Source organism: Pseudophryne corroboree, unplaced genomic scaffold (assembly GCF_028390025.1).
Source record: "Pseudophryne corroboree isolate aPseCor3 unplaced genomic scaffold, aPseCor3.hap2 scaffold_677, whole genome shotgun sequence".
Taxonomy (NCBI): domain Eukaryota; kingdom Metazoa; phylum Chordata; class Amphibia; order Anura; family Myobatrachidae; genus Pseudophryne; species Pseudophryne corroboree.
The window spans coordinates 2,917-26,818 of NW_026970264.1; the positions used below are offsets into that span (position 1 = coordinate 2,917).

The 23,902-nt window shown below is 47.4% G+C and overlaps 2 protein-coding genes across 4 annotated transcripts in view; one reads left to right on the forward strand and one right to left on the reverse strand.

Annotated features, from left to right (window-relative positions):
* Positions 1 to 1,756: 1,756 nt before the first annotated feature.
* On the forward strand, positions 1,757 to 3,854 carry LOC135037462 (RNA cytidine acetyltransferase-like). The gene is made up of 4 exons (XM_063954555.1): positions 1,757 to 1,879; positions 1,964 to 2,037; positions 2,315 to 2,398; positions 2,694 to 3,854. The coding sequence occupies exons 1-4, from the start codon at positions 1,817 to 1,819 to the stop codon at positions 2,791 to 2,793; spliced, it is 321 nt and encodes a 106-aa protein (XP_063810625.1). The 5' UTR covers positions 1,757 to 1,816; the 3' UTR covers positions 2,794 to 3,854.
* A 64-nt stretch (positions 3,855 to 3,918) lies between these two features.
* Positions 3,919 to 23,902, reverse strand: part of ABTB2 (ankyrin repeat and BTB domain containing 2) — a 309,105-nt gene continuing 289,121 nt past the window's right edge. For all 3 annotated transcript variants that reach the window (XM_063954554.1, XM_063954553.1, XM_063954552.1), the window contains 6 exons: positions 20,935 to 21,040; positions 20,175 to 20,277; positions 19,202 to 19,292; positions 12,980 to 13,048; positions 12,420 to 12,533; positions 3,919 to 4,685 (listed from right to left, as the gene is read on the reverse strand). In XM_063954554.1, the coding sequence (XP_063810624.1) occupies positions 4,488 to 4,685; positions 12,420 to 12,533; positions 12,980 to 13,048; positions 19,202 to 19,292; positions 20,175 to 20,277; positions 20,935 to 21,040 (681 nt within the window). In that variant the 3' untranslated portion in view covers positions 3,919 to 4,487. The remainder of the gene's footprint in view (positions 4,686 to 12,419; positions 12,534 to 12,979; positions 13,049 to 19,201; positions 19,293 to 20,174; positions 20,278 to 20,934; positions 21,041 to 23,902) is intronic.

Here is a 23,902-nt window from a genome sequence, read left to right on the forward strand (position 1 = left end):
GGTTATTGCTACCTTAGTTCAGGCCAGGAAACCTGTGACGTCAAAACGCTATCATCATATCTGGAGGAGATATGTCTCTTGGTGCGAGGAATGCACGTTTCCGCCTGCAGAGTTTCACTTGGGATTTTTCCTGCAGGCTGGTGTGGATAAGGGCTTACGTATGGGTTCCATTAAGGTCCAGATTTCAGCCCTCTCCGTTTTCTTCCAAAAGAAATTGGTAGTGTTGCCAGAAGTTCAGACCTTCTTGCAAGGGGTTCTCCACATACAACCTCCTTTTGTGCCGCCTACGGCACCCTGGGATCTGAATGTGGTTTTGGAATTTTGTACAGTTCTCTTGGTTTGAACCTCTGATGACAGTAGAAGACCAGTACCTCACGTGGAAGACAGTGATGTTACTGGCGCTGGCTTCTGCTCGACGTGTCTCTGAATTGGGGGCTTTGTTGTGTAAAAGTTCATACTTGGTCTTTTACGAGGACAGAGCGGAGCTCCGCATTAGACAGCAGTTCCTGCCGAAGGTTGTATCTGCGTTTCACTTGAATCAGCCTCCTGTGATTCCGTCCAGTTCTGGCGCTTCTGCTTCTCCGGAGGTATTGGATGCTGTGCGAGCCTTGAAGATCTGTCAAGAGAGTGGCTCGGATCAGAAGGACTGATTCCTTGTTCGTGCTATATGATGCACAGAAAAAGGGTTATCCTGCTTCAACGCAGTCCATTGCTCGTTGGATTAGGCTTACTATCCAACAGGCCTATGTGTCGGCAGCCGTACCTGTTCCTAAGTGTCTGAAGGTCCACTCTACAAGATCGGTGGGTTCTTCCTGGGAAGCTGCCCGTGGAGTCTCGGCTATACAACTTTGCCGAGCTGCTACTTGGTCGGGGAAGAACACATTTGTTAGGTTCTACAAGTTTGATACCCTGGCCAAGGATACCCAGTTTGGGCAGGCAGTACTGCAGATGTCTCCGCATGTTCCCGTCCGTTCTGGAAGCTTTGGGTCGTCCCCATCGTACTAATGTGTCCCCAATATCCCATATGGATGCTAGAGAAAATAGTATTTTAACTACCGACCGGTAAATCTTTTTCTCTTAGTCCATAAAGGATACTGGGCGCCTGCCTCAGTGCGCTGACTTCTGCTGGTTCTAGTTATGTGGTTACCTGTTCAGCCGTTGCTGGTCGTTGTATGTTAGTGGTGGCTGGTGTGTAAATCTCACCACTCGTTATCATATTTCCTTCTCTCGTATATGTCCTTTCTCCTTCAGGCACGTTTTTACCTATAACTGCCTGTGGGAGGGGGCATAGAGGGGAGGAGCCAGCACACCCAGTGAAGAAAGTTTAAAGTGCACTGGCTCCTTTCTATACCCCATCGTAGTAAGTCTCCCCCAATATCCCATATGGACTTCGAGAAAAGGATTTACCGGTAGGTAATTAAAATCCTATTTTTCTGCAGCCTAAAACCTTATTTGCCTTTGTTGCTGCAATCTGACATTGTAGACGGTTAATTATCAATCAGCAAGTAGTTAGTTTCTTGGTGTGAGTTACAGGTATTGATCGGAGTAGAACGGTCGCACTTTGCCCGTGCCTTGCTGGCCGTACATTGCACGATTTGGCTCCGTTATGCCACTGCGCTCATTGTCCCAATAATCTTGGAGAGTGGTGGAACCCTTCCTTGTTTTCCAGTGGATAACGTTTAATGGCTTCATACCACAGACATTGGATACACCTATGTCCCCTGTATCTTTTCCAATGGCGCTAGATATATATTTATTTCTCATTGTATCTCTCTAGTTATTCAACAGTATCCAGGAGAAAGCGGTTGAGGACACGATGCTGACCACAAAGAAGGAGATGGTGATGGAACCCACCTCGAAGTCTCTGAATGAGGACTTGGTAAGCTTTGTCCCTTTGGTGATGTAAAGTCCTCCGCTGATGTAATGGTCTCTTTACTCCTGTTTATTTCTTTATTCCCACTAGGAGGAGGCAGCCAAGGAGTTTCAGCAGAAGCACAAAGAAGAAGTGGAGAAGTTAAAAGGGATCGATCTTTCCCAGTGAGTAATGAGCCAGGTGGAGGTATAGACCAGGGCTGGCCAAACCAGTCCTCGAGATCTACCAACAGTTCACATTTTCCAGACCTCCTAGCTGGTGCACAGGTGTAGTCATTACTAATTAAGATGTGCTGCTTTCATTCCTGACTGACAATTCTACAGGTCTCCAGGAGGCCTGGAAAACATGAACTGTTGGTAGATCTCGAGGACTGGTTTGGCCAGCCCTGGTATAGACTATCTGTCAGATTTGATCTGAAACGATTATTGTTCTGCTATCCAGGTACGTAATCCGGGGTGAGGATGACGAGTGGAACGAGGTTCTGAAGAACACCGGTCAGAATGCGTCTATAGTCAGCGTGAAGAGGTGAGTGTGTCAGTATGTGTCTTTAGCGTAATCTGTAACACGTCTGTCTTCTACCTCTTATCAGCTGTATCTTTGGGGGCTTAACGTTAAATAAATTGGTTTTAGGGTGTAATATGGTTTGTGAGCAATAAGTGATTTTACAGTGCACGTAACCTTGAGTTCTGCAGTTTAGAGGAGCGATAAGAATTTCACAAGTGGGCAAGAGATTACACGCATGCTCTCCGATGGGTCATTGAAAAGGGTTGGTTTTGCTGTAAATCGTGATATTACCAATGCTTTTTTCACCTTCCTTTAGCGACAAGAAACGAAAACTAGAGAAGCCGGAAAGGAACGGGTTTAAGCTGCAGAAAAAGCTCAAAAAAAGTAAAGATAAGAAGCAGAAGTTTCGGAAGTGAGTGGCTGAGCACCATGTTCTGGACGCACCCGCTGTCGCCTTCAGTAACTGCGGGGACTAAATATTGCAGAGGCAGCGCCTGCACTGGACAATTACCCGTTCTTGGCGGTTTCCCTAGGTGATACTGTATATAGTTGAATGATTAATGCATTGTGTATCGCCCACAGTGGGTGACAGCAGTGTATACATGTACAGAGCTGGCCGTATACCATATGAACCACAAGCTTTAGGATTGTTCTGTTTCCACTGACCTGGGCTATACAGTTTATCTTTAATAATAATAAATAGTAAAACCAGCTTTACCCTTCTCATGGAAGTACTCCGTGGTATTATCAGTATACACTCTGAATTGCTCATCATATTTAGCAGATCACGGAGATGCGATTGTCCCATTTGCGCACCCTCTGTTGGCCTGGCACGTGCGGCGTATCAGACAGAGAAACTTCTCCTTTGGAACGATGCAAGAAAACATAAAAAAAAGAAAAATAGTGCAGGTGGGATTTTCTATCCGCCCTGCGCCAGTCTGTCTACTGTTCACACAATGCTCCATTTACAGGGTTTTCAAGATGTGGCTGTTCAGCTTCTGTGGAACTACTCATCCCAGCAAACCCTACCACAGCTTTGCTATTAGGGCTATTAGTTCCACAGCAGCTGGAAGTCCACATGTTGGACACCCTGCCGCAATCTCAGTGTTTGTGAAGCACTTTTATTTATTTTTTGTTGCATTTTTTCCAAACCTGGCGCAGTGTAATCGCTGGAGCTCCGGCTACAGCAGACGCTGGCGATTCTGAGTTACGTGGAAGTGCTGGAGCTCTGTTCAGACTCTTACTAGGTAAGATTGTTTATTTCCCCATTTACATTGAATAGCTAAGGGAATATTCTATAAAGTAGGTGAAATATGTTTTGCAGCTGTAAGTTTTACATAGCCTTTTCTTGTGGTCAGTAAGTGGCCGTGGTGTAGCCAACTCCTGTATAAAATGTTTTGGGGGTTTTTTCATAATTTTTTGTGTAGTTTTTACTGAGTTAGTTTTTATTAAACAGGAAAAACCAAAGATCTTCTAATTACGTCCATTCATTATTTTCTTCAATTGTCTTAATGTAACTGTGCCAAAATAAAGTCAGGAAATGGAACAAAGAACGTATTTATATCCTAAATAAACACACTAATAAAACATGGTGCAACAATGTCCAGTTCAACCATCAGGAACACTTGAATTTGCGCTCTACAGAATATTGCCTGTGCGTGCGGTCTGTATAAACATGGCAGACCGTACATTAAACTGTATTTCTTTGTCCGCCAATGATCTCTAGATGATATGTAATAATTATTGTGAAGGTTCCAGTCAGATCATCTATAAGGTGCAAATTCCTGTAATACAGAGCAGACCTTCCACCTCTTCTCTGCGCCCACATGTCGATCACTTGGCCAGAGACCAGGTTTTATTAATTATGGGGTGGCATTATTATTAGGGTTATATATACAAATAATATCTCAGGCACTGGCTTTATCTACATATACATACAAACCGTGTAATATTTATGTCTTGTCATTTACATCATCCTGTAGGGCCCGTGCCCCATCCTAACGCTGCTGTGACCAGTATCTTCCCCCAGCTACACCATCTTGTGTCCAGGAGCCCCGCACATCCCACCTCCTGGCCATCACGTACTCCAGCCGCAGGCCAGGCCTGCAAGTCACACTCTGCATGAGATGTAAATGTCTTTGATGCGGTTGGTCAGTGTGGTCTTTAAGTCCGTCAGGGTGTCCAGACCCTGCACTTTGCTGCTGCGCCCGTGGATCAGTTGTTTGAAGGATTCCTGCTCCAGCAGTGGCCTCATGTTTTGGAGAAAGAACCCCTCGCAGAATAGAGCCAGCTCCGGAGCATTGTGTATCTGAAGAACAGAAGAAACAAGTTTTACTAAAGGGGAGGGGGGGGGGGGGGGGGGACAAGATGGGTGTATACAAGTAGCCTTATCTTAATCTCCAGTGAAACCAGGACAGGCAGAAAATACAGATTCATGTGATGTCACCAATTCTGTATTCATAGACTAATACCAATACCATATATCACGTGTCCCTAATAAGTTATACATCTCCCTCCCCCAACTGATTTTTGCCCACGTTTGTTATTTTATACAATTGGACGAGCAGAGGTTCCCTCCACAGGAACATTCCCCAGGACTGTTCAGTCTAAAGAAAGAAGAGCGCAAAGACCAAGAAGTACTTTCACCACACAATGTTCACTATTCTCATTTTTATGGGTGGGGGGAACCACGCCACACCACATCGATCAACATCCAATTCCATCAATGTTCCTCCTTAGACACAGTAATGAGTTGGGGTGGGGAGGCACATTGGTTTCCGCTCTACAGTGGCATCTAACTTACTGTATCACGGGGTAATGTAGTAGGTGTGATAATGGGTTCAGTACGAGATGCCGGCGGTCACATGATTGGCACTTGTACCCCAACATTGAGAATACTGACAGGGGACGGGGTAATTATTTTACCCTTCCCTGTCCCCTACCCTTCTGGCACCAGGATTCCAGCATGTGTCACATGAATGCCGGGATCCCTACTGCCAGGATGCTAGACACATCCAGAAATAATATTGCCTAGAGAAGAGAGTACATAGGAAAAAGCCGCTGCTGCTCCCAAGAGTAATATAAAATGTCAGAATAAAAGGGAACTTTATTTGCTGGGTCACTCTTAACCAGTTGGCACTGGACTGGATGTAGTGCTTCCACGTTCGGTCGTGCTTTGCATACAGACTGAGACATGCACACAGATATACAGTCAAAATTAGGAAAAACTGTATATGCTACTTTTTATACAAGTGTGGCTTTTCAAATTACAAGTGTGTTATCTTTGAGACTGCGTGTACTATACTGTACTTCTTCCCAAGTTCCCCCCCCCCCCCCCCTTTGCTTTAATAGGCAGTCTCCCCCTCCCCTAATTACACCCCCAGTGCGACTTGTGTTTTCACGGACAGGGTGTACTGTTTGGTAAAACACAACATGGCCAGTACACTGCTGTATGTAAATGAATTGCCCATGCTGTCATTTATTAAGCAGTATGCCCAGTCCATGCAATTACAAGTCTCGCAGGGGGGGTGGGGGAGGCTTTCTATTAAAGCAATGGGGAGTCCCGAGAGAATTTGGTACAGTAAACTCAGTCGCATAAAGATGTCTTTCATAATTTGAAAAGCCATACTGTTAGATCTGTGTAAAAAGTAGCACTTACCGCTTTTTCTCTATCGTCCTAAGTGGATGCTGGGGTTCCTGAAAGGACCATGGGGAATAGCGGCTCCGCAGGAGACAGGGCACAAAAGTAAAGCTTTTACAGGTCAGGTGGTGTGTACTGGCTCCTCCCCCTATGACCCTCCTCCAGACTCCAGTTAGATTTTTGTGCCCGGCCGAGAAGGGTGCAATTCTAGGTGGCTCTCATAAAGAGCTGCTTAGAGAGTTTAGCTTAGGTTTTTTATTTTACAGTGATTCCTGCTGGCAACAGGATCACTGCAACGAGGGACAGAGGGGAGAAGAAGTGAACTCACCTGCGTGCAGGATGGATTGGCTTCTTGGCTACTGGACATGAAGCTCCAGAGGGACGATCACAGGTACAGCCTGGATGGTCACCGGAGCCACGCCGCCGGCCCCCTCACAGATGCTGAAGCAAGAAGAGGTCCAGAATCGGCGGCTGAAGACTCCTGCAGTCTTCTTAAGGTAGCGCACAGCACTGCAGCTGTGCGCCATTTTCCTCTCAGCACACTTCACACGGCAGTCACTGAGGGTGCAGGGCGCTGGGGGGGGGGCGCCCTGGGAGGCAAATGTAAACCTTTAAAAAGGCTAAAAATACCTCACATATAGCCCCAGAGGCTATATGGAGATATTTACCCCTGCCTAAATGTACTAAATAGCGGGAGACGAGCCCGCCGGAAAAGGGGCGGGGCCTATCTCCTCAGCACACGGCGCCATTTTCTGTCACAGCTCCGCTGGTCAGGAAGGCTCCCAGGTCTCTCCCCTGCACTGCACTACAGAAACAGGGTATAACAGAGAGGGGGGGCAAAATAAATGGCAATATATTAATATAAAAGCAGCTATAAGGGAGCACTTAATCATAAGGCTATCCCTGTCATATATAGCGCTTTTTGGTGTGTGCTGGCAGACTCTCCCTCTGTCTCCCCAAAGGGCTAGTGGGTCCTGTCTTCGTATAGAGCATTCCCTGTGTGTCTGCTGTGTGTCGGTACGTGTGTGTCGACATGTATGAGGACGTTATTGGTGTGGAGGCGGAGCAATTGCCAAATATGAGGATGTCACCTTCTAGGGGGTCGACACCAGAATGGATGCCTTTATTTGTGGAATTACGGGATAGCGTCAACTCGCTTAAGCAGTCGTTTGCCGACATGAGGCGGCCGGACACTCACTTAGTGCCTGTCCAGGCGCCTCAAACACCGTCAGGGGCTGTAAAACGCCCCTTGCCTCAGTCGGTCGACACAGACCCAGACACAGGCACTGATTCCGGTAGTGAAGGTGACGAATCAACCGTATTTTCCAAAAGGGCCACACGTTATATGATTTTGGCAATAAAGGAGATGTTACATTTAGCTGATACTACAGGTACCACTAAACAGGGTATTATGTGGGGTGTGAAAAAACTACCAGTAGTTTTTACCGAATCAGAAGTATTAAATGACGTGTGTGATGAAGCGTGGGGTGCCCCGATAAAAAACTGCTAATTTCAAAGAAGTTATTGGCTTTATACCCTTTCCCGCCAGAGGTTAGGGAGCGCTGGGAAACACCTCCTAGGGTGGACAAAGCGCTAACACGCTTATCAAAACAAGTGGCGTTACCCTCTCCTGAGACGGCCGCACTTAAAGATCCATCAGATAGGAGGATGGAAAATATCCAAAAAGGTATATACACACATGCAGGTGTTATACTACGACCAGCTATTGCGACTGCCTGGATGTGCAGTGCTGGGGTAGTTTGGTCAGAGTCCCTGATCGAAAATATTGATACCCTGGACAGGGACAATATTTTACTGTCGTTAGAACAAATAAAGGATGCATTTCTTTATATGCGTGATGCACAGAGAGATATCTGCACACTGGCATCACGGGTAAGTGCTATGTCCATTTCGGCCAGAAGAGCTTTATGGACACGACAGTGGACAGGCGATGCGTAGAGGAGTTATTTGGGGTCGGTCTATCGGATTTGGTGGCCACGGCTACGGCCGGGAAATCCACCTTTCTACCTCAAGTCACTCCCCAACAGAAAAAGGCACCGACCTTTCAACCGCAGCCTTTTCGTTCCTTTAAAAATAAGAGAGCAAAGGGCTATTCATATCTGCCACGAGGCAGAGGACGAGGGAAGAGACAGCAACAGGCAGCTCCTTCCCAGGAACAGAAGCCCTCCCCGGCTTCTACAAAAGCCTCAGCATGACGCTGGGGCTTCGCAAGCGGACTCGGGGGCGGTAGGCGGTCGTCTCAAGAATTACAGCGCGCAGTGGGCTCACTCGCAGGTAAATCCCTGGATCCTGCAGATAATATCTCAGGGGTACAGGTTGAAATTAGAGACAGAGCCACCTCGCCGTTTCCTGAAGTCTGCTTTACCAACGTCCCCCTCAGAAAGGGAGACGGTTTTGGAAGCCATTCACAAGCTGTATTCTCAGCAGGTGATAGTCAAGGTACCTCTTCTACAACAAGGGAAGGGGTATTATTCCACTCTTTTTGTGGTACCGAAGCCGGATGGCTCGGTAAGGCCTATTCTAAATCTGAAGTCCTTGAACCTGTACATAAAGAAGTTCAAGTTCAAGATGGAGTCACTCAGAGCAGTGATAGCGAACCTGGAAGAAGGGGACTTTATGGTATCCTTGGACATCAAGGATGCGTATCTCCACGTTCCAATTACCCCTCACACCAGGGGTACCTCAGGTTCGTTGTACAAAACTGTCACTATCAGTTTCAGACGCTGCCGTTTGGTTTGTCCACGGCACCTCGGGTCTTTACAAAGGTAATGGCCGAGATAATATTTCTTCTTCGAAGAAAAGGCGTATTAATTATCCCATACTTGGACGATCTCCTAATAAGGGCAAGGTCCAGAGAACAGCTAGAGATGGGTTTAGCACTATCTCGAGAGGTGCTAAAGCAGCACGGATGGATTCTGAATATTCCAAAATCCCAATTAATGCCGACAACTCGTCTGCTGTTCCTGGGGATGATTCTGGACACAGTTCAGAAAAGGTTTTTCTTCCCGAAGAAAAAGCCAAGGAGTTATCTGACCTGGTCAGGAACCTCCTAAAACCAGGAAAGGTGTCTGTACATCAATGCACAAGAGTCCTGGGAAAAAATGGTAGCTTCTTACGAAGCAATCCCTTTCGGCAGATTCCATGCAAAGGGATCTGTTGGACAAATGGTCAGGGTCGCATCTTCAGATAACCGCCGAGGACAAGGGTATCCCTTCTGTGGTGGTTGCAGGAGGCTCATCTATTGGAGGGCCGCAGATTCGGCATGCAGGATTGGATCCTGGTGACCACGGGTGCCAGCCAGAGAGGCTGGGGAGCAGTCACACAGGGAAGAAATTTCCAGGGAGTGTGGTCGAGCCTGAAAAAGTCTCTTCACATAAGCATTCTGGAACTAAGAGCAATCTACAATGCTCTAAGCCAGGCGGAACCTCTGCTTCAAGGAAGACCGGTGTTGATCCAGTCGGACAACATCACGGCAGTCGCCCATGTAAACAGACAGGGCGGCACAAGAAGCAGGAGGGCAATGGCAGAAGCTGCCAGGATCCTTCGCTGGGCGGAGAATCACGTGATAGCACTGTCAGCAGTATTCATCCCGGGCGTGGACAACTGGGAAGCAGACTTCCTCAGCAGACACGACCTTCACCCGGGAGAGTGGAGACTTCATCCAGAAGTTTTCCACATGCTATTAAACCGTTGGGTAAAACCAATGGTGGACATGATGGCGTCTCGCCTCAACAAAACACTGGACAGGTATTGCGCCAGGTCAAGAGATCCGCAGGCAATAGCTGTGGACGCGCTGGTAACACCTTGGGTGTACCAGTCGGTATATGTGTTTCCTCCTCTGCCTCTCATACCAAAGGTATTGAGGATTATACGGCAAAGTGGAGTAAGACTAGTGGCTCCGGATTGGCCAAGAAGGACTTGGTACCCGGAACTTCAAGAGATGGTCACGGACGATCCGTGGCCTCTACTTCTGAGAAGGGACCTGCTTCAGCAGGGTACTTGTCTTTTTCAAGACTTACCGCGGCTGCGTTTGACGGCATGGCGTTTGAATGCCAGATCCTAAAAGGAAAAGGCATTCCAGAAGAAGTCATTCCTACCTTGATAAAGGCAAGGAAGGAAGTCACCGCGAAGCATTATCGCCGTATTTGGCGAAAATGTTGCGTGGTGCGAGCAGCGGAGTGCTCCGATGGAGGAATTTCAACTGGGTCGTTTTCCTACATTTCCTGCAATCAGGATTGTCTATGGGTCTCAAATTGGGATCTATTAAGGTTCAAATTTCGGCCCTATCAATATTCTTCCAAAAAGAATTGGCCTCAGTCCCTGAGGTCCAGATTTTTATCAAAGGAGTACTGCATATACAGCCTCCTGTGGTGCCTAAGGTGGCACCGTGGGATCTAAATGTAGTTTTAGATTTCCTCAAATCAAATTGGTTTGAACCACTAAAGAAGGTGGATTTGAAATATCTCACATGGAAAGTGACTATGTTACTGGCCCTGGCTTCGGCCGGGAGAGTATCTGAACTGGCGGCTTTGTTTTATAAAAGCCCTTATTTAATTTTCCATTCGACATAGGGCAGAGCTGCGGACGCGTCCGCATTTTCTCCCTAAGGTGGTATCAGCGTTTCACCTGAACCAGCCTATTGTAGTGCCTGCGGCTACAGACGACTTGAAGGACTCCAAGTTGTTGGACGTTGTCAGAGCCTTAAAAATATACATTAAAGGACGGCTGGAGTCAGAAAATCTGACTCGCTGTTTATACTGTATGCACCCAACAAGTTGGGTGCACCTGCTTCTAAGCAGTCGATTGCTCGTTGGATTTGTAACAAAATTCAACTTGTACATTCTGTGGCAGGCCTGCCACAGCCTAAATCTGTTAAGGCCCATTCCGCAAGGAAGGTGGGCTCATCTTGGGCGGCTGCCCGAGGGGTCTCGGCATTACTACTCTGCCGAGCAGCTACGTGGTCAGGGGAGAACACGTTTGTAAATTTTTACAAATTTGATACCCTGGCAAAGGAGGACCTGGAGTTCTCTCATTCGGTGCTGCAGAGTCATCCGCACTCTCCCGCCCGTTTGGGAGCTTTGGTATAATCCCCATGGTCCTTTCAGGAACCCCAGCATCCACTTAGGACGATAGAGAAAATAAGAATTTACTTACCGATAATTCTATTTCTCGGAGTCCGTAGTGGATGCTGGGCGCCCATCCCAAGTGCGGATTATCTGCAATACTTGTACATAGTTATTGTTAACTAATTCGGGTTATTGTTTAGGAAGCCATCTTTCAGAGGCTCCTCTGTTATCATACTGTTAACTGGGTTTAGATCACAAGTTGTACGGTGTGATTGGTGTGGCTGGTATGAGTCTTACCCGGGATTCAAAATCCTCCCTTATTGTGTACGCTCGTCCGGGCACAGTACCTAACTGGAGTCTGGAGGAGGGTCATAGGGGGAGGAGCCAGTACACACCACCTGACCTGTAAAAGCTTTACTTTTGTGCCCTGTCTCCTGCGGAGCCGCTATTCCCCATGGTCCTTTCAGGAACCCCAGCATCCACTACGGACTCCGAGAAATAGAATTATCGGTAAGTAAATTCTTATTTTTTCCCCTCTAATTTTGAATGTATATGTGTGTTCATGTCCGAGTCTGTATATGAAGCACAACAGAGCTTGTTTTGGGAAAACATTTAAAAAAAAAAAATATGGATGCTACTTTACACAGTGTTCTTTGCAGGAATCGAACCATATCTCACAGCATGGTAACCATCGGCGATACCACTATGCCAAGAGAGCCATGGAGACAGGTGAATGATACCTACAGTGATACAGTGATGTTACTCTTTGGATTTTTTTTGTAGTGCTGTGTCCCACCTCTATTGCAGATTGTAATTAATTTTTTTAATGTTAGAGAGCTGTGTAGAACTTTAACTGTGCTTTTCTTTGTGTGCATCAGAGACTCTGTGATCACAGAAAAAGATTGTCAGTTTTAATATAGAGCGCATCTGACAAAAAGCAGTTCTTAAACTACAAGCAATGTTTGACTTTACAATGGAGACTTCACACATGCGCAATGGTGGTTTTCAAAAGCGACACCTGGTGGACGAACACCAGTATTGCACCTGACGGACACTCAATTCATTACAGCCACGCTGCGACAAGATGCAGGCAAACGTAATGCGACTAGTTTTTCGCACTACAGGATAGAGGAGCATGGCTACATCTGTGAATAGATAATGCAGACATTTGCAGCCATAACACTGGAATAGTACTTATTCCAGGCACAGGTGTACGAGACTGCTGTAACATTGCTGCAATGGAATCCTGATCCCCCTGACCCAGCTCTCGCTAAGTCTCCACGTTACAGATACAACCAATTCTCTGCCGGCTCACCTTGGCGTACTTGTAGATACTGACGCAGTTGTCTGTGTCGATGTTCTGCGAGCAGATGGTTTCACAGTGTCGCTGCAGAGCATTGAGCTGGAAGTGGCTGGCCGCAGACAGGAGCTGGGGAGACAGCAGAGCGATGACCAGGACCTACCCTAGTTGCAGCACATAGTCTATAGGTTACATCGTTTCCTCATCTCACAGCTCAGGCTGCACTCTGTTCTCCAAGACCATTAAAGCGGGGTAAGCTGCTGTGGAACTACACATACCAGCGTGCCCTACCACCGTTCTGTAGTTAGATCCTGCTAAACCTGGCAGGGTATGCTGGGATGTGTAGTTCTGCAGGTTGCCTATTCCTGATCTATGGAATGCTGTGGAAGGAAGAGAGAAGCTGCCGTGTGCTCATTACATAGTGTATATAAGTACATAGTAAGACTTCATAATACTAATACCCTGCCTTCCTCTAGGACCCACACATTCTTCCTCCTCCCCCCATACAGCCACTGTGCTCTGGTTCCCACCTCGTCAGGCCGGTTATAACAGAGACACGGGATAACGGCACCTACCTCTAGAATAGCAGCTGTTGGTACTCGTATAGACTCTGTGCCCCCGTAGTATAAGTACTGCATCAGCATCTGCAGGAGAGAGGAGCTCTGGTCAGAGGAACAGGGGTTACACAATATTGCATTTCTAGCCAGTATACCTTTTTTCTCTTACGTCCTAGAGGATGCTGGGGACTCCAAAAGGACCATGGGGTATAGACGGGATCCGCAGGAGACATGGGCACACCATAAGACTTTGAATGGGTGTGAACTGGCTCCTCCCTCTATGCCCCTCCTCCAGACCTCAGTTAGATTCTGTGCCCAGGAGAGACTGGACACACTAGGGGAGCTCTCCTGAGTTTCTCTAAAGACTTTTGTTAGGTTTTTTATTTTCAGGGAGACCTGCTGGCTACAGGCTCCCTGCATCGTGGGACTGAGGGGAGAGAAGTCAGACCTACTTCTTCTTAGTTCAAAGGCTCTGCTTCTTAGGCTACTGGACACCAATAGCTCCAGAGCGTTCGATCACTTGGTGCACCTAGCTGCTTGTTCCCGGAGCCGCGCCGTCACCCCCCCTCACAGAAGCCAGTAGAGAAAAGCCGGGTGAGTATTAGAAGAACAGAAGACTTCAGTAACGAGGTACAGCGCAGCGGTCGCGCTGTACTCCATGCTCCCACACACACTTCCAACGGCACGTGCAGGGCGCAGGGGGGGGCGCCCTGAGCAGCATGTTACTGAGGCAATATAACTGGCAAAGAGACATATTATAAGTGCCTAGGCACTAAATATAAGCCCCCGCCAGTATAAATATTTAAAATTGAGCGGGACTACAGCCCTACCGGTAAATCCTTTTCTCCTAGTCCGTAGAGGATGCCGGGCGTCCATCCCAGTGCGGACTGTTACTTGCAGTTGTATTGTTAGTTGTTGTTTTCGGTTACATGATGATTGTGTATCGGTTATGTTCAGCTTGTTGCTGTTTTCCGTTCATACTGTATCTGGTATTCCTGGTAATCCAGTTGTACGGTGTGTTGTGGTGTGGGCTGGTATGTATCTCACCTTTAGTGTAACAAAAATCCTTTTCCTCGAAATGTCCGTCTCCCCTGGGCACAGTTCCTATAACTGAGGTCTGGAGGAGGGGCATAGAGGGAGGAGCCAGTTCACACCCATTCAAAGTCTTATAGTGTGCCCATGTCTCCTGCAGATCCAGTCTATACCCCATGGTCCTTTTGGATTCCCCAGCATCCTCTACGGACTAGGAGAAAAGGATTTACCGGTAGGTATTAAAATCTTTTTTATTTGTTTTACTTTCATATTCTGGGCGGGATGTATTAACATACATCGCCGCCCCTCGCCGGTTACTGCAGTGATGTTGATCGCATATGTACTAACATATGCGATCATCATCGCGATGCGGTGACGGAGGCCCCCCGCGATACCTGTTAGGTGGTCTGCGGGGGGTCTCCGTCACCTCCCAGGGATCCCCACACTGGCTAGATGCCGGGAAGCAGCAGCGGGCTGCCCCCGGCACCTCCTCCTCCCCCCTGCAGCCGGAAGGACGTCCGGCTGCGTTGCTAGGGGGAGGAGGAGATTACCTTCCGGGAGAAAGGTAAGCTGGGGGGAGGAGGCGTCTGCGGCGGTCGGCGAAAAGAAGCCCATAGGCTTCTATAGGGTATCGCTATCCAGAGATGGCGATACCCTGGACGCCGAAAACGCGGCAGTTGGGTGTTAGTAAATATGAAAATGCAGTAAAACCCCCGTTTTCGGGGGTTTTACCGCATTTTTGCTTTAGTACATCCCGCCCTCTGTCATTAAATGCATTTTTATTTTTTATTGAAATTGTTTTCTGGCGTTGAGTGCAATGCGCATGCGAGACCTTCCTCTGTTTGTGCCATTATGATAAATAAGCCCCTTTTTGCTGTTCACTTTGCGCTTTATTTTTCCTTTGCGTGAATTACAACATTGCGCCCTTACACGCCATCTGCTGTCTACGCTCCATGGAGACATTTCTTTCCTGCACGCTCTTTGCCACAATGACTGCGGACACTGTAGAGGGGAAGAACCTGGAGTAACACAAGTCCCAGCGCTGCCATCCCTGTAACTATGGCCTGGACTGTACCCGGTGTCCGGGAACCCGCCTTTACACTACAGTGTTTCTTTTTCATCCACTAGGGGTCACTGGAGTACTCTTGGGATATGGACGGGGCATTAGCAGGAAGAGCGGCTCCATACTCCCAGAGAGACCTCAGCGTGTTTTTTTGCCTCTCAGGAAGAAAGACACGTCTTGGACTTGGCTCAAAGCTTCACAAATATTTTGCATAAGCGACAGAGGGGAAATATGTTCCTATCATTACCTACAATTTGGGTTCAGGGTTTAGATCTTTACCCGTACTTAACACACGTGCTACAGGTCGTGGTTTTCAAAAACCACAACCCGTCGTCCACAAACAAAGCAACCTGACAGAACAGTGGAATGACTGTCTCTCAGTCTATTTTCCATTCGGTGGTAGACACAATGCCGTGGTTTCAGACAGCCACAAATTGGTGGAACCCCAATTTCATCTTCTAAATCTATAGAATTCGCCTGTCTACCACCAATTCGTGTTTTGTTTTTGTTTTCCACAGACAAAACTGCCTATGGCAGTAGACAAGCAGGTAGTTCTGCAGACCGTTGCTCAATATCCTACACTCATCAGTTTGATTTCAGTACCAGTAAGTCAACAAGGTCGAGGATTTTAGCCAATCTCTTTATGCTACCAAAGCTGGACCGCTCGGTCAAGCCAATATTGAACCTTAAAGGCTCAATCAGTACGTCACTTGTTATTACAGCTTCAACAGGAATCCAGGCGGTCAGTAATTGCAGGTTTACAACAGAAATTCATAAATTCGCGGCATCTTAAGGATGTGTACTTTTGGCCACCATGTCAGGCGTTCCTACAATTTGCAATTCATCAATGCCATTACCAATTCAGATGTTTGGCTTGGCATACGCACCTCCGGTGTACACAGGAGTCTTGTCTGTGATTGTAGCTCATCTCATTCCCTCGGGGTGATACTTGTTCCATGTTTAGACGAACCTCTCATCAGGACTTTGTCTCAACAGATGATCCTTCAAAATGCATTCCTACAATCCAATGTCTGAATGCTGCACGCTCGGATTTCAATTTTCCATTAATCCACCGTGTTCCGTCTCCACTAAATCAATTTCTGTAAATGATTCCTTATACAGTAGATCTAGGAATTTACATTGCTGAAGTAAACGCACGCAGTATTAGTCATCGGGTACAGTTAGTGCTAAAACCACAGACAGTCTGGATGCACTTGTGCATTCTACTATTAGGGAGGTTGGTGGCGTCTTTCCAAGAACTCCAGTTTGGTAGATTTCATTTTTCTACTGGATCTTTCTGCACAGTGGTCAGGCATTCATCAATTGCTGCATTTGTCTCCAAAGACCGGAGTATCGCTACTCGGTTGACTCCACATACTGAATCTTACCGTGGGAAAGGGTTCGGAGTCTGGAATTTGATAATTCTACCAACGGATGCAAGTGTTTGACAATGTAGGACCACTGGTCCCCAACCTCTACTTCTGGGTCTATGGTCATACCAAAGAAAATGACTGTCACTTAAATGTCCTGTAACTCAGGGCAAGATACAACGCTCTGCCACATGCAGTGCACATTCTTAAGTCTCGGACTGTTCAGGTGCAGTCAGCCAACACGACGGCAGTCACATAACTCGAAGTCACATGACTATACGAGAGGTTGATCAAATCCGGAATTGGCCTGAGCTTCACTAAGTGATATTCTCTGCATTCTTGATTCTGCATGTGGCCATCTGGGAAGCAGATTAGGTCAGTCGTCGGGAATTTCATCTGGGACAGTAGGGTGTACATCCAGAGGTGTTCCAGATGTTAGTCCAGCAGAGGGGGTTACCCACAGGTGCATCTAATGGCATTTTGCCAAAATCATCAGACACCCCAGAACAAGAGATCCAACGGCAGTGGCAGTAGATGTTATCACAATAGCGTTACCGTACAGCCTCAGGTATCTATTTCCACCATTTCCGCGGCTTCTTCGGTTGCTAAAGCTGATTAAACGAGAGTCCACAACCGTCATACTACTGGCGCCTCATTGGCCTCGGAGAGCGTGGTTCCCGAATCTGTGCAGTTTACTCGCAGATGATCCGTGGCCGCTTCCGTTACGTCCAGACCTACTAAATCCTTTACCCCAATTTAGAGTGGCTGCGTTTGACGGGGTGGCTGTTGAAACCACTCTCAAGACGAGAGGGTATTCCAGAGTCGGTTATTCCAACCATGTTACGTGCTAGGAAGCCAGTTCCAGCAGCTCATTATCACAGGATTTGCCGAGCTTATATAGGGTGGTGTGAAGCTCTGGAGTTTCCGACATCTTCTTTCAAATGATCTCATCTTTTGGTTGTTGTTTTTTTAACAGACTGGGTTAGATGAAGGACTACGTTTATCTACACTAAAGGTGCAGGTCTCTTCCTTGTCAGTTTACTTTCAAGGCGTTTGGCTCTTTTGCCAACAGTTCAAACTTTCCTGCAAAGTGTCCTCAGAGTACAACCTCCAAGCGCCACGGGACTTGAATCTGGTGTTAGATTTTTTTTTTACAGTCTTCATATTTTGAACCCTTACAACAAGTGGATATTAAGTTTCTGACTTGGAAAACAGTTTTTCTGCTAGCCTTAGCTTTAGCAAGGCGTGTCTGCTAGCCTTAGCTTTAGCAAGGCGTGTTTCAGATTTGTGTGCCTTGTCATGCAAGCCACCGTATCTGCTATTTCATGATGACAGAGCGGAACTTCGGACGAATCCCGCTTTCCTACCAAAGGTTGTGTCATCTTTTCACATCAACCAACCAATCGTAGTTCCTGTGTTATCAGAAGGTTCAGGAACTTCAGCTACTTTGGATGTGGTACGCGCACTACACGTTTGTGACCAGAACATCTACAGTACGTAAAACATTGTTTGTTCTGTATGATGCAGTCAAGATGGGTGGCCAGCTTCCAAGCAGACCTTGTCCAGATGGATTAAACTGACCATACGTCAGGCTTACCTTCATGCTAGTCTACAGCCGCCTACATCAGTGTCAGCTCAGTCCACACGTTCTGTGGGAACTTCATGGGCAGCTGGTCGTGGGGCTTCTACGACGCAGCTTTGCCGTGCGGCTACATGGTCATCAGTGTACACGTTTGTGCGCTTTTACAAGTTTGATACATTTGCGGCATCAGCATCTAGCTTTGGCCGTCTGGTGTTACAGGTGCCAAACAGCTCTCCCGCCCAAGGGGGAAACCTTGGTACATTCCAAGAGTACTCCAGTGACCCCTAGTGGATGAAAAAGAAAATAGGATTTTGGATTTTGGTACTTACCAGATAAATCCTTCTCTTTGATTCCACAGGGGGCACTGGACGCCCACCCAGAGCAGTTTTACCTGGTTTGTGGTCAGTTCAGTGGATCTTATGGTAACACATTCTCACCGACTTGGTCAGATGTTCAGGTGATTGTTATCTATCGTCATCCTCTCTATCGCTCCTGTTCGGCTCAGTAAAAAACACTGAGGTACTATGGGAGCATGGAGGAGGGTAGAGAGTTACTAATTTAAATGTGCCTGTCCTGGCTAACACCGTCCATATCCCAAGAGTACTCTAGTGCCCCCTGTGGATTCAAAGAAAAGGATTTATCTGGTAAGTACCAAAATCCTATTTTCTAAAATTCACCAGCATCTTCCGCTGCCCGTTCCTCCATATCCCTCTGGATCTGTACCTTACCTCATATATTTGTGTGTTAAATGGAAACACAGGCCCTGAGAACGCAGGATAATGACTGTTACCGTGTGCGGCCCCTGGGCTTCATCATCTGGGAAAGTGCCTGACAGAATGGATTTCCCCGGATTCCTCTATGATAACTGAGTGATACAAGGACACTCCTGTATTTCCCATTAGTCAGAGTTTATGGAGAGAGCAGCCTGAGTGTGCCTGGTCAGCGTTCCACATTAGATAGTTCACGGCTCGTGTAGCCAGGATGTTTGTCCTGAAATGTGCTGGCTTGTCGGAATTCAGATAATGGACCCGTGTCAGGGGGTCGTAGTAGCTCTACCTGCCGTAATACAGACTGGTCGGACGCGGTCAGATGCAGACATCCTGTACCCCCGGGAGACGCGACTGCAGCGCCTGGAATACCACACAATCCCAGCACAAACCTGACACTGTACAACACTCGCCTTGTGTACACACCTGGAAAACGCTGTATTTCACATCTGTGATTTCAACTGTGGTGGGACAGGAATCCTCTTCAGCACTTGCGTTGCTCATCAGCGACTTAAACCTAAAATAATCCCCAACACAATTATAATTTTAGCTAGAATTCTAACACAATATAAATGTTGGGATGCAGCTGGTGATTACTCTTTGTTGTCACAGCAGCGGTGACTTTCATCTATTGGATTTACGGTAACAGTGAGATGATGGTAACGCCTGTACAGAGCCAGAAATGCGTCTGAGTGTGAACGTGGAACTTTTCCTCTTTTTAAACATGAGTTTTTAATTTGTTAAAATATTTAAGTTTGGATTTAATTTCAGACCATCCCAATGTTATGTAAAATAATTTAACAAAAGAAGAGTATGAGGCTTGTTGTGCAATATATTGTCCTGACCAGAAGGTGTCACTGTTACAGTGTAAGAACTCTCCCAACGCTGCGGATAGGCCGGAGAGAGGCGGCTATAGAAGCGTCATGCGGCAAGGTATTGCAATAAGCCAATAAAGCTTAGAACTTGTATAAAAGACTTGTACGAGAATCTCTGAATACACGCCCAGTAAATAGACAACACCGGGGCATAACATGACACCTGCTAGGTGGTTTGCCATTTGTGGATCGGTGCTGGTGCCTCCAACACATTCCCAGATGAACAATGTATTAATAACAGTTTCCTACACCGTGGGTCTAGGATGGTCTATGGCAGGCATGTCCAAACTGCGGCCCTCCAGCTGTTGTGAAACTACATATCCCAGCATGCCCTGACACAGTTTTGCTGTCAGAGAATGCTAATGCTGGGATGTGTAGTTTCTCAACAGCTGGAGGTCCGCAGTTTGGACATGCCTGGTCTATGGTCTCCTGAACCTAAGGATAAATCACATCCTGCAATAAGTCCGTTCCCTGTATGTGAAGTGATATATCCTGCTCTCCAATATGGTGGCTGCCCTCATTACCTGTTAGAGGCTGTGACCAGGAGAACCTTGTGAGCGTAGAACAATCTCCCTTCTACCAGGAACGTCACATCAGACATCTCCTCATTGTTCAGGAAGTGCGGATCTGTGAGGGAGAGGATCATTAGTCAGGTGACTGCCCGCATGGTGCTACCTCCCTGTGGTGCTGTGGGGACAGCACTCTCCATACACCAGGTGTCGGCTCCCTCTACTAGGAGTGCAGGAGAAGGGGATCTGTCAGGGAAAGGGTTATTAGTCAGGTGACTGCCCGCATGGTGCTACCTCCCTGTGGTGTGTGGGGACAGCACTCTCCATGCACCAGGTGTCGGCCCCCTATACTAGGAGTGCAGGGGAGAGGATCATTACTCAGGTGACTGCCCGCATGGTGCTACCTCCCTGTGGTTCTGTGGGGGCAGCACTCTCCATGCACCAGGTGTCGGCCCCCTATACTAGGAGTGCAGGGGAGAGGATCATTAGTCAGGTGACTGCCCGCATGGTGCTACCTCCCTGTGGTGTTTGGGGACAGCACTCTCCATGCACCAGGTGTCGGCCCCCTATACTAGGAGTGCAGGGGAGAGGATCATTAGTCAGGTGACTGCCCGCATGGTGCTACCTCCCTGTGGTGTGTGGGGACAGCACTTTCTATGCACCAGGTGTCGGCCCCCTATACTAGGAGTGCAGAAGTGACAGAGCCGCGCCCGGGGGTTCCCACATGTACACTCAGTAGTCTATGGGTCAGATAGAGGGTCTTCGTACCACTCACCTAGGCGTGCAGGAAGGGTCTTCTGTTTCTCTGGAATTTTGGGCACGGGGCTGTCTCCATAACAATGAGCAAAGATGGAGGCCAGCTGCTGTGTAACGGTGTCACTCTGTGGGAAGGAGAATTCACAGGTACAAATGCAGGATTTCCACAGACGGCCACTTGCAGTGCTAGAAATGGGTCTGGGACTGAGGGTAGACAGCACAAAGGTCGACACACTTTAGGTCGACGCCAATTGGTCAACACACCTTAGGTCGACATGGACAAAAGGTCGACAGGAACAAGGTCGACATGGAAAAAGGTCGACATGAGTTTCTTATGTTTTTTTGGTGTCGTTTTCTTCGTAGAGTGACCGGGAACCCAAATTAGTGCACCGCTTCGCTCGCCATGCTTCGGGCATGGTGCCTTCACTCCGCTACCGCTTCGCTCGGCACACTTAACGATCCACGTGGACTACGATTGGAACGGTAAAGTATGAAAAGGTTCAAAAAAAGAAAAAAATTGTGAAAAACTCATGTCGACCTTTTTCCATGTCGACCTTGTTCCTGTCAACCTTTTGTCCATGTCGACCTTTTGTCCATGTCGACCTAAGGTGTGTCGACCAATTGGTGTTGACCTAAAGTGTGTCGACCTTTGTGCTGTCGACCTGGAGTCCGGATACCCTAGAAATATTAGTGTAATGGTTTCATTTTACACTGTACACACTGTGTTGTATATGTAATACTATAGGCTCCCGATTAACTGAAAGCTGCATCAATTTGGCGATACTGTGCAAAAGTTTTAGGCAGGTGTAGAGAACATGCTGCAAAGTAAGAGGTGTTAACAGTTTATTTTTATCAATTAATAAAATGTAAAGTGAATGAGCAGAATAGAAATCTTTGCCTTCAAAACAACATCAATTCTTCTAGGTACACTTGCACACAGTTTTTGAAGGGAGGTTGTTCTAAACATCTTGGATAAGTAAACACAGATCATCTGTGGATGTAGTTTTCTCATATCCTTTTGTCTCTTCATGCAATCCCAGACAGACTCTATGATGAGATCAGGGCTCTGTGGGGCCATATCATCACTTCCAGGACTCCTTGTTCTTCTTTACGCTGAAGATAGTTCCTAATGACATTGGCTGTATGTTTGGGGTCATTGTCCTGTTGCAGAATACATTTGGAGCCAATCAGACGCCTCCCTGATGGTACTGCATGATGGATAAGTACCTGCCTGTATTTCTCAGCATTGAGGACACCATTAATCTTGAACAAATCCCCAACTCCATCTGCTGAAATGCAGCCCCAGACTTGCAAGGAACCACCACCCTGCATCACTGTTGCCTGCAGACATTCATTATTATACCGCTCTCCAGCCCTTCCTCGAAGAAACTGTCTTCTATTATAGCCAAATACTTCACATATCTCTACCATGTTCCACAGTGATTCACATTGGAATATGATGAAGCGACAGCCGATTGGGCACCAAACGGTCTAAGCTTTTCAGACTACCAGGATACACTGAGCCAGCCCCCTATATCCCCGCCTCCCGGCTCAGGCAATTCAGGGGGTTTTTGGTGCGGCAGGAGCCGGCCACGGTGGACGGTTGGGCTGCTTTTGCAGCCACAAGCTTTGTTATTTTGTATAGTTTTTTCTTTTTAGGAGTGATCTTTCTATGCATCTTAAAACGCATAATGGCAAATACGATCCAACAACTCATCACCGGGACGCAACAACTGTTACCTCGGAGTACACTGCTGTGTCGGCGGGCGCCAGACTGGAGGTGCTAGCAAGTCCATACTGATGATCCCAGGCTGCAGTTGGAGAATAGGGAGAAGGTAAGACGTCTGTTTTCCGATAGCAGTTTTAGACGCATATAAGGCAGCCTTACTGTCTCGGGTGGAGACTACCGGACAGTCATTGATGCAGCTGCCTCCTCGGGTGCACCGTGCTAGGCCTCAGGAATCATAGGTTCTGGGGATCAGTTGAGGCCGTGATCCCAGAGGTTGATGTCAGCAGTGGGGAGTAAGATGCTCCCCGGTCGTCCCTCCACCAAGCTTATGACCAGTTTCCGCCGAGTCTCCCACCATAAACGGTTATTTCCGCTTCCGTCTGAGATGCTTAACATACTATACCGGTCATAGTCGCATGTGCAGCTGGATACACTGGTGTGTCTGATTCGCTGAGCCATTTGTTGGCGGCAGCATGATTGCATACGGAAACAGGGTTTAAGTCTTCCTGTATCCCGCTCCCCTAAGGCAGTTCCTACCTACCCTTGGCGTTACAAGTAGCGAGTAGGTACCTGATGCAAATGAGCGTTGTGAACATTTACTGCTGTATTATTCGCTGTGCGTCTGAATGCGTTTGTCTCCGGTATAAGGTAATGCAGTAATGTTTTTCATACCTACTTATGGCCCTCATTCCGAGTTGTTCGCTCGGTATTTTTCATCGCATCGCAGTGAAAATCCGCTTAGTACGCATGCGCAATGTTCGCACTGCGACTGCGCCAAGTAACTTTACTATGAAGATAGTATTTTTACTCACGGCTTTTTCTTCGCTCCGGCGATCGTAATGTGATTGACAGGAAATGGGTGTTACTGGGCGGAAACACGGCGTTTCAGGGGCGTGTGGCTGAAAACGCTACCGTTTCCGGAAAAAACGCAGGAGTGGCCGGGGAAACGGTGGGAGTGCCTGGGCGAACGCTGGGTGTGTTTGTGACGTCAACCAGGAACGACAAGCACTGAACTGATCGCACAGGCAGAGTAAGTCTAGAGCTACTCTGAAACTGCTAAGTAGTTAGTAATCGCAATATTGCGAATACATCGGTCGCAATTTTAAGAAGCTAAGATTCACTCCCAGTAGGCGGCGGCTTAGCGTGTGTAACTCTGCTAAATTCGCCTTGCGACCGATCAACTCGGAATGAGGGCCTATATGTATTGTATAGTTGAAAAATGTGCTCATCTTGCAAATGTATATTAACACATTCTTGT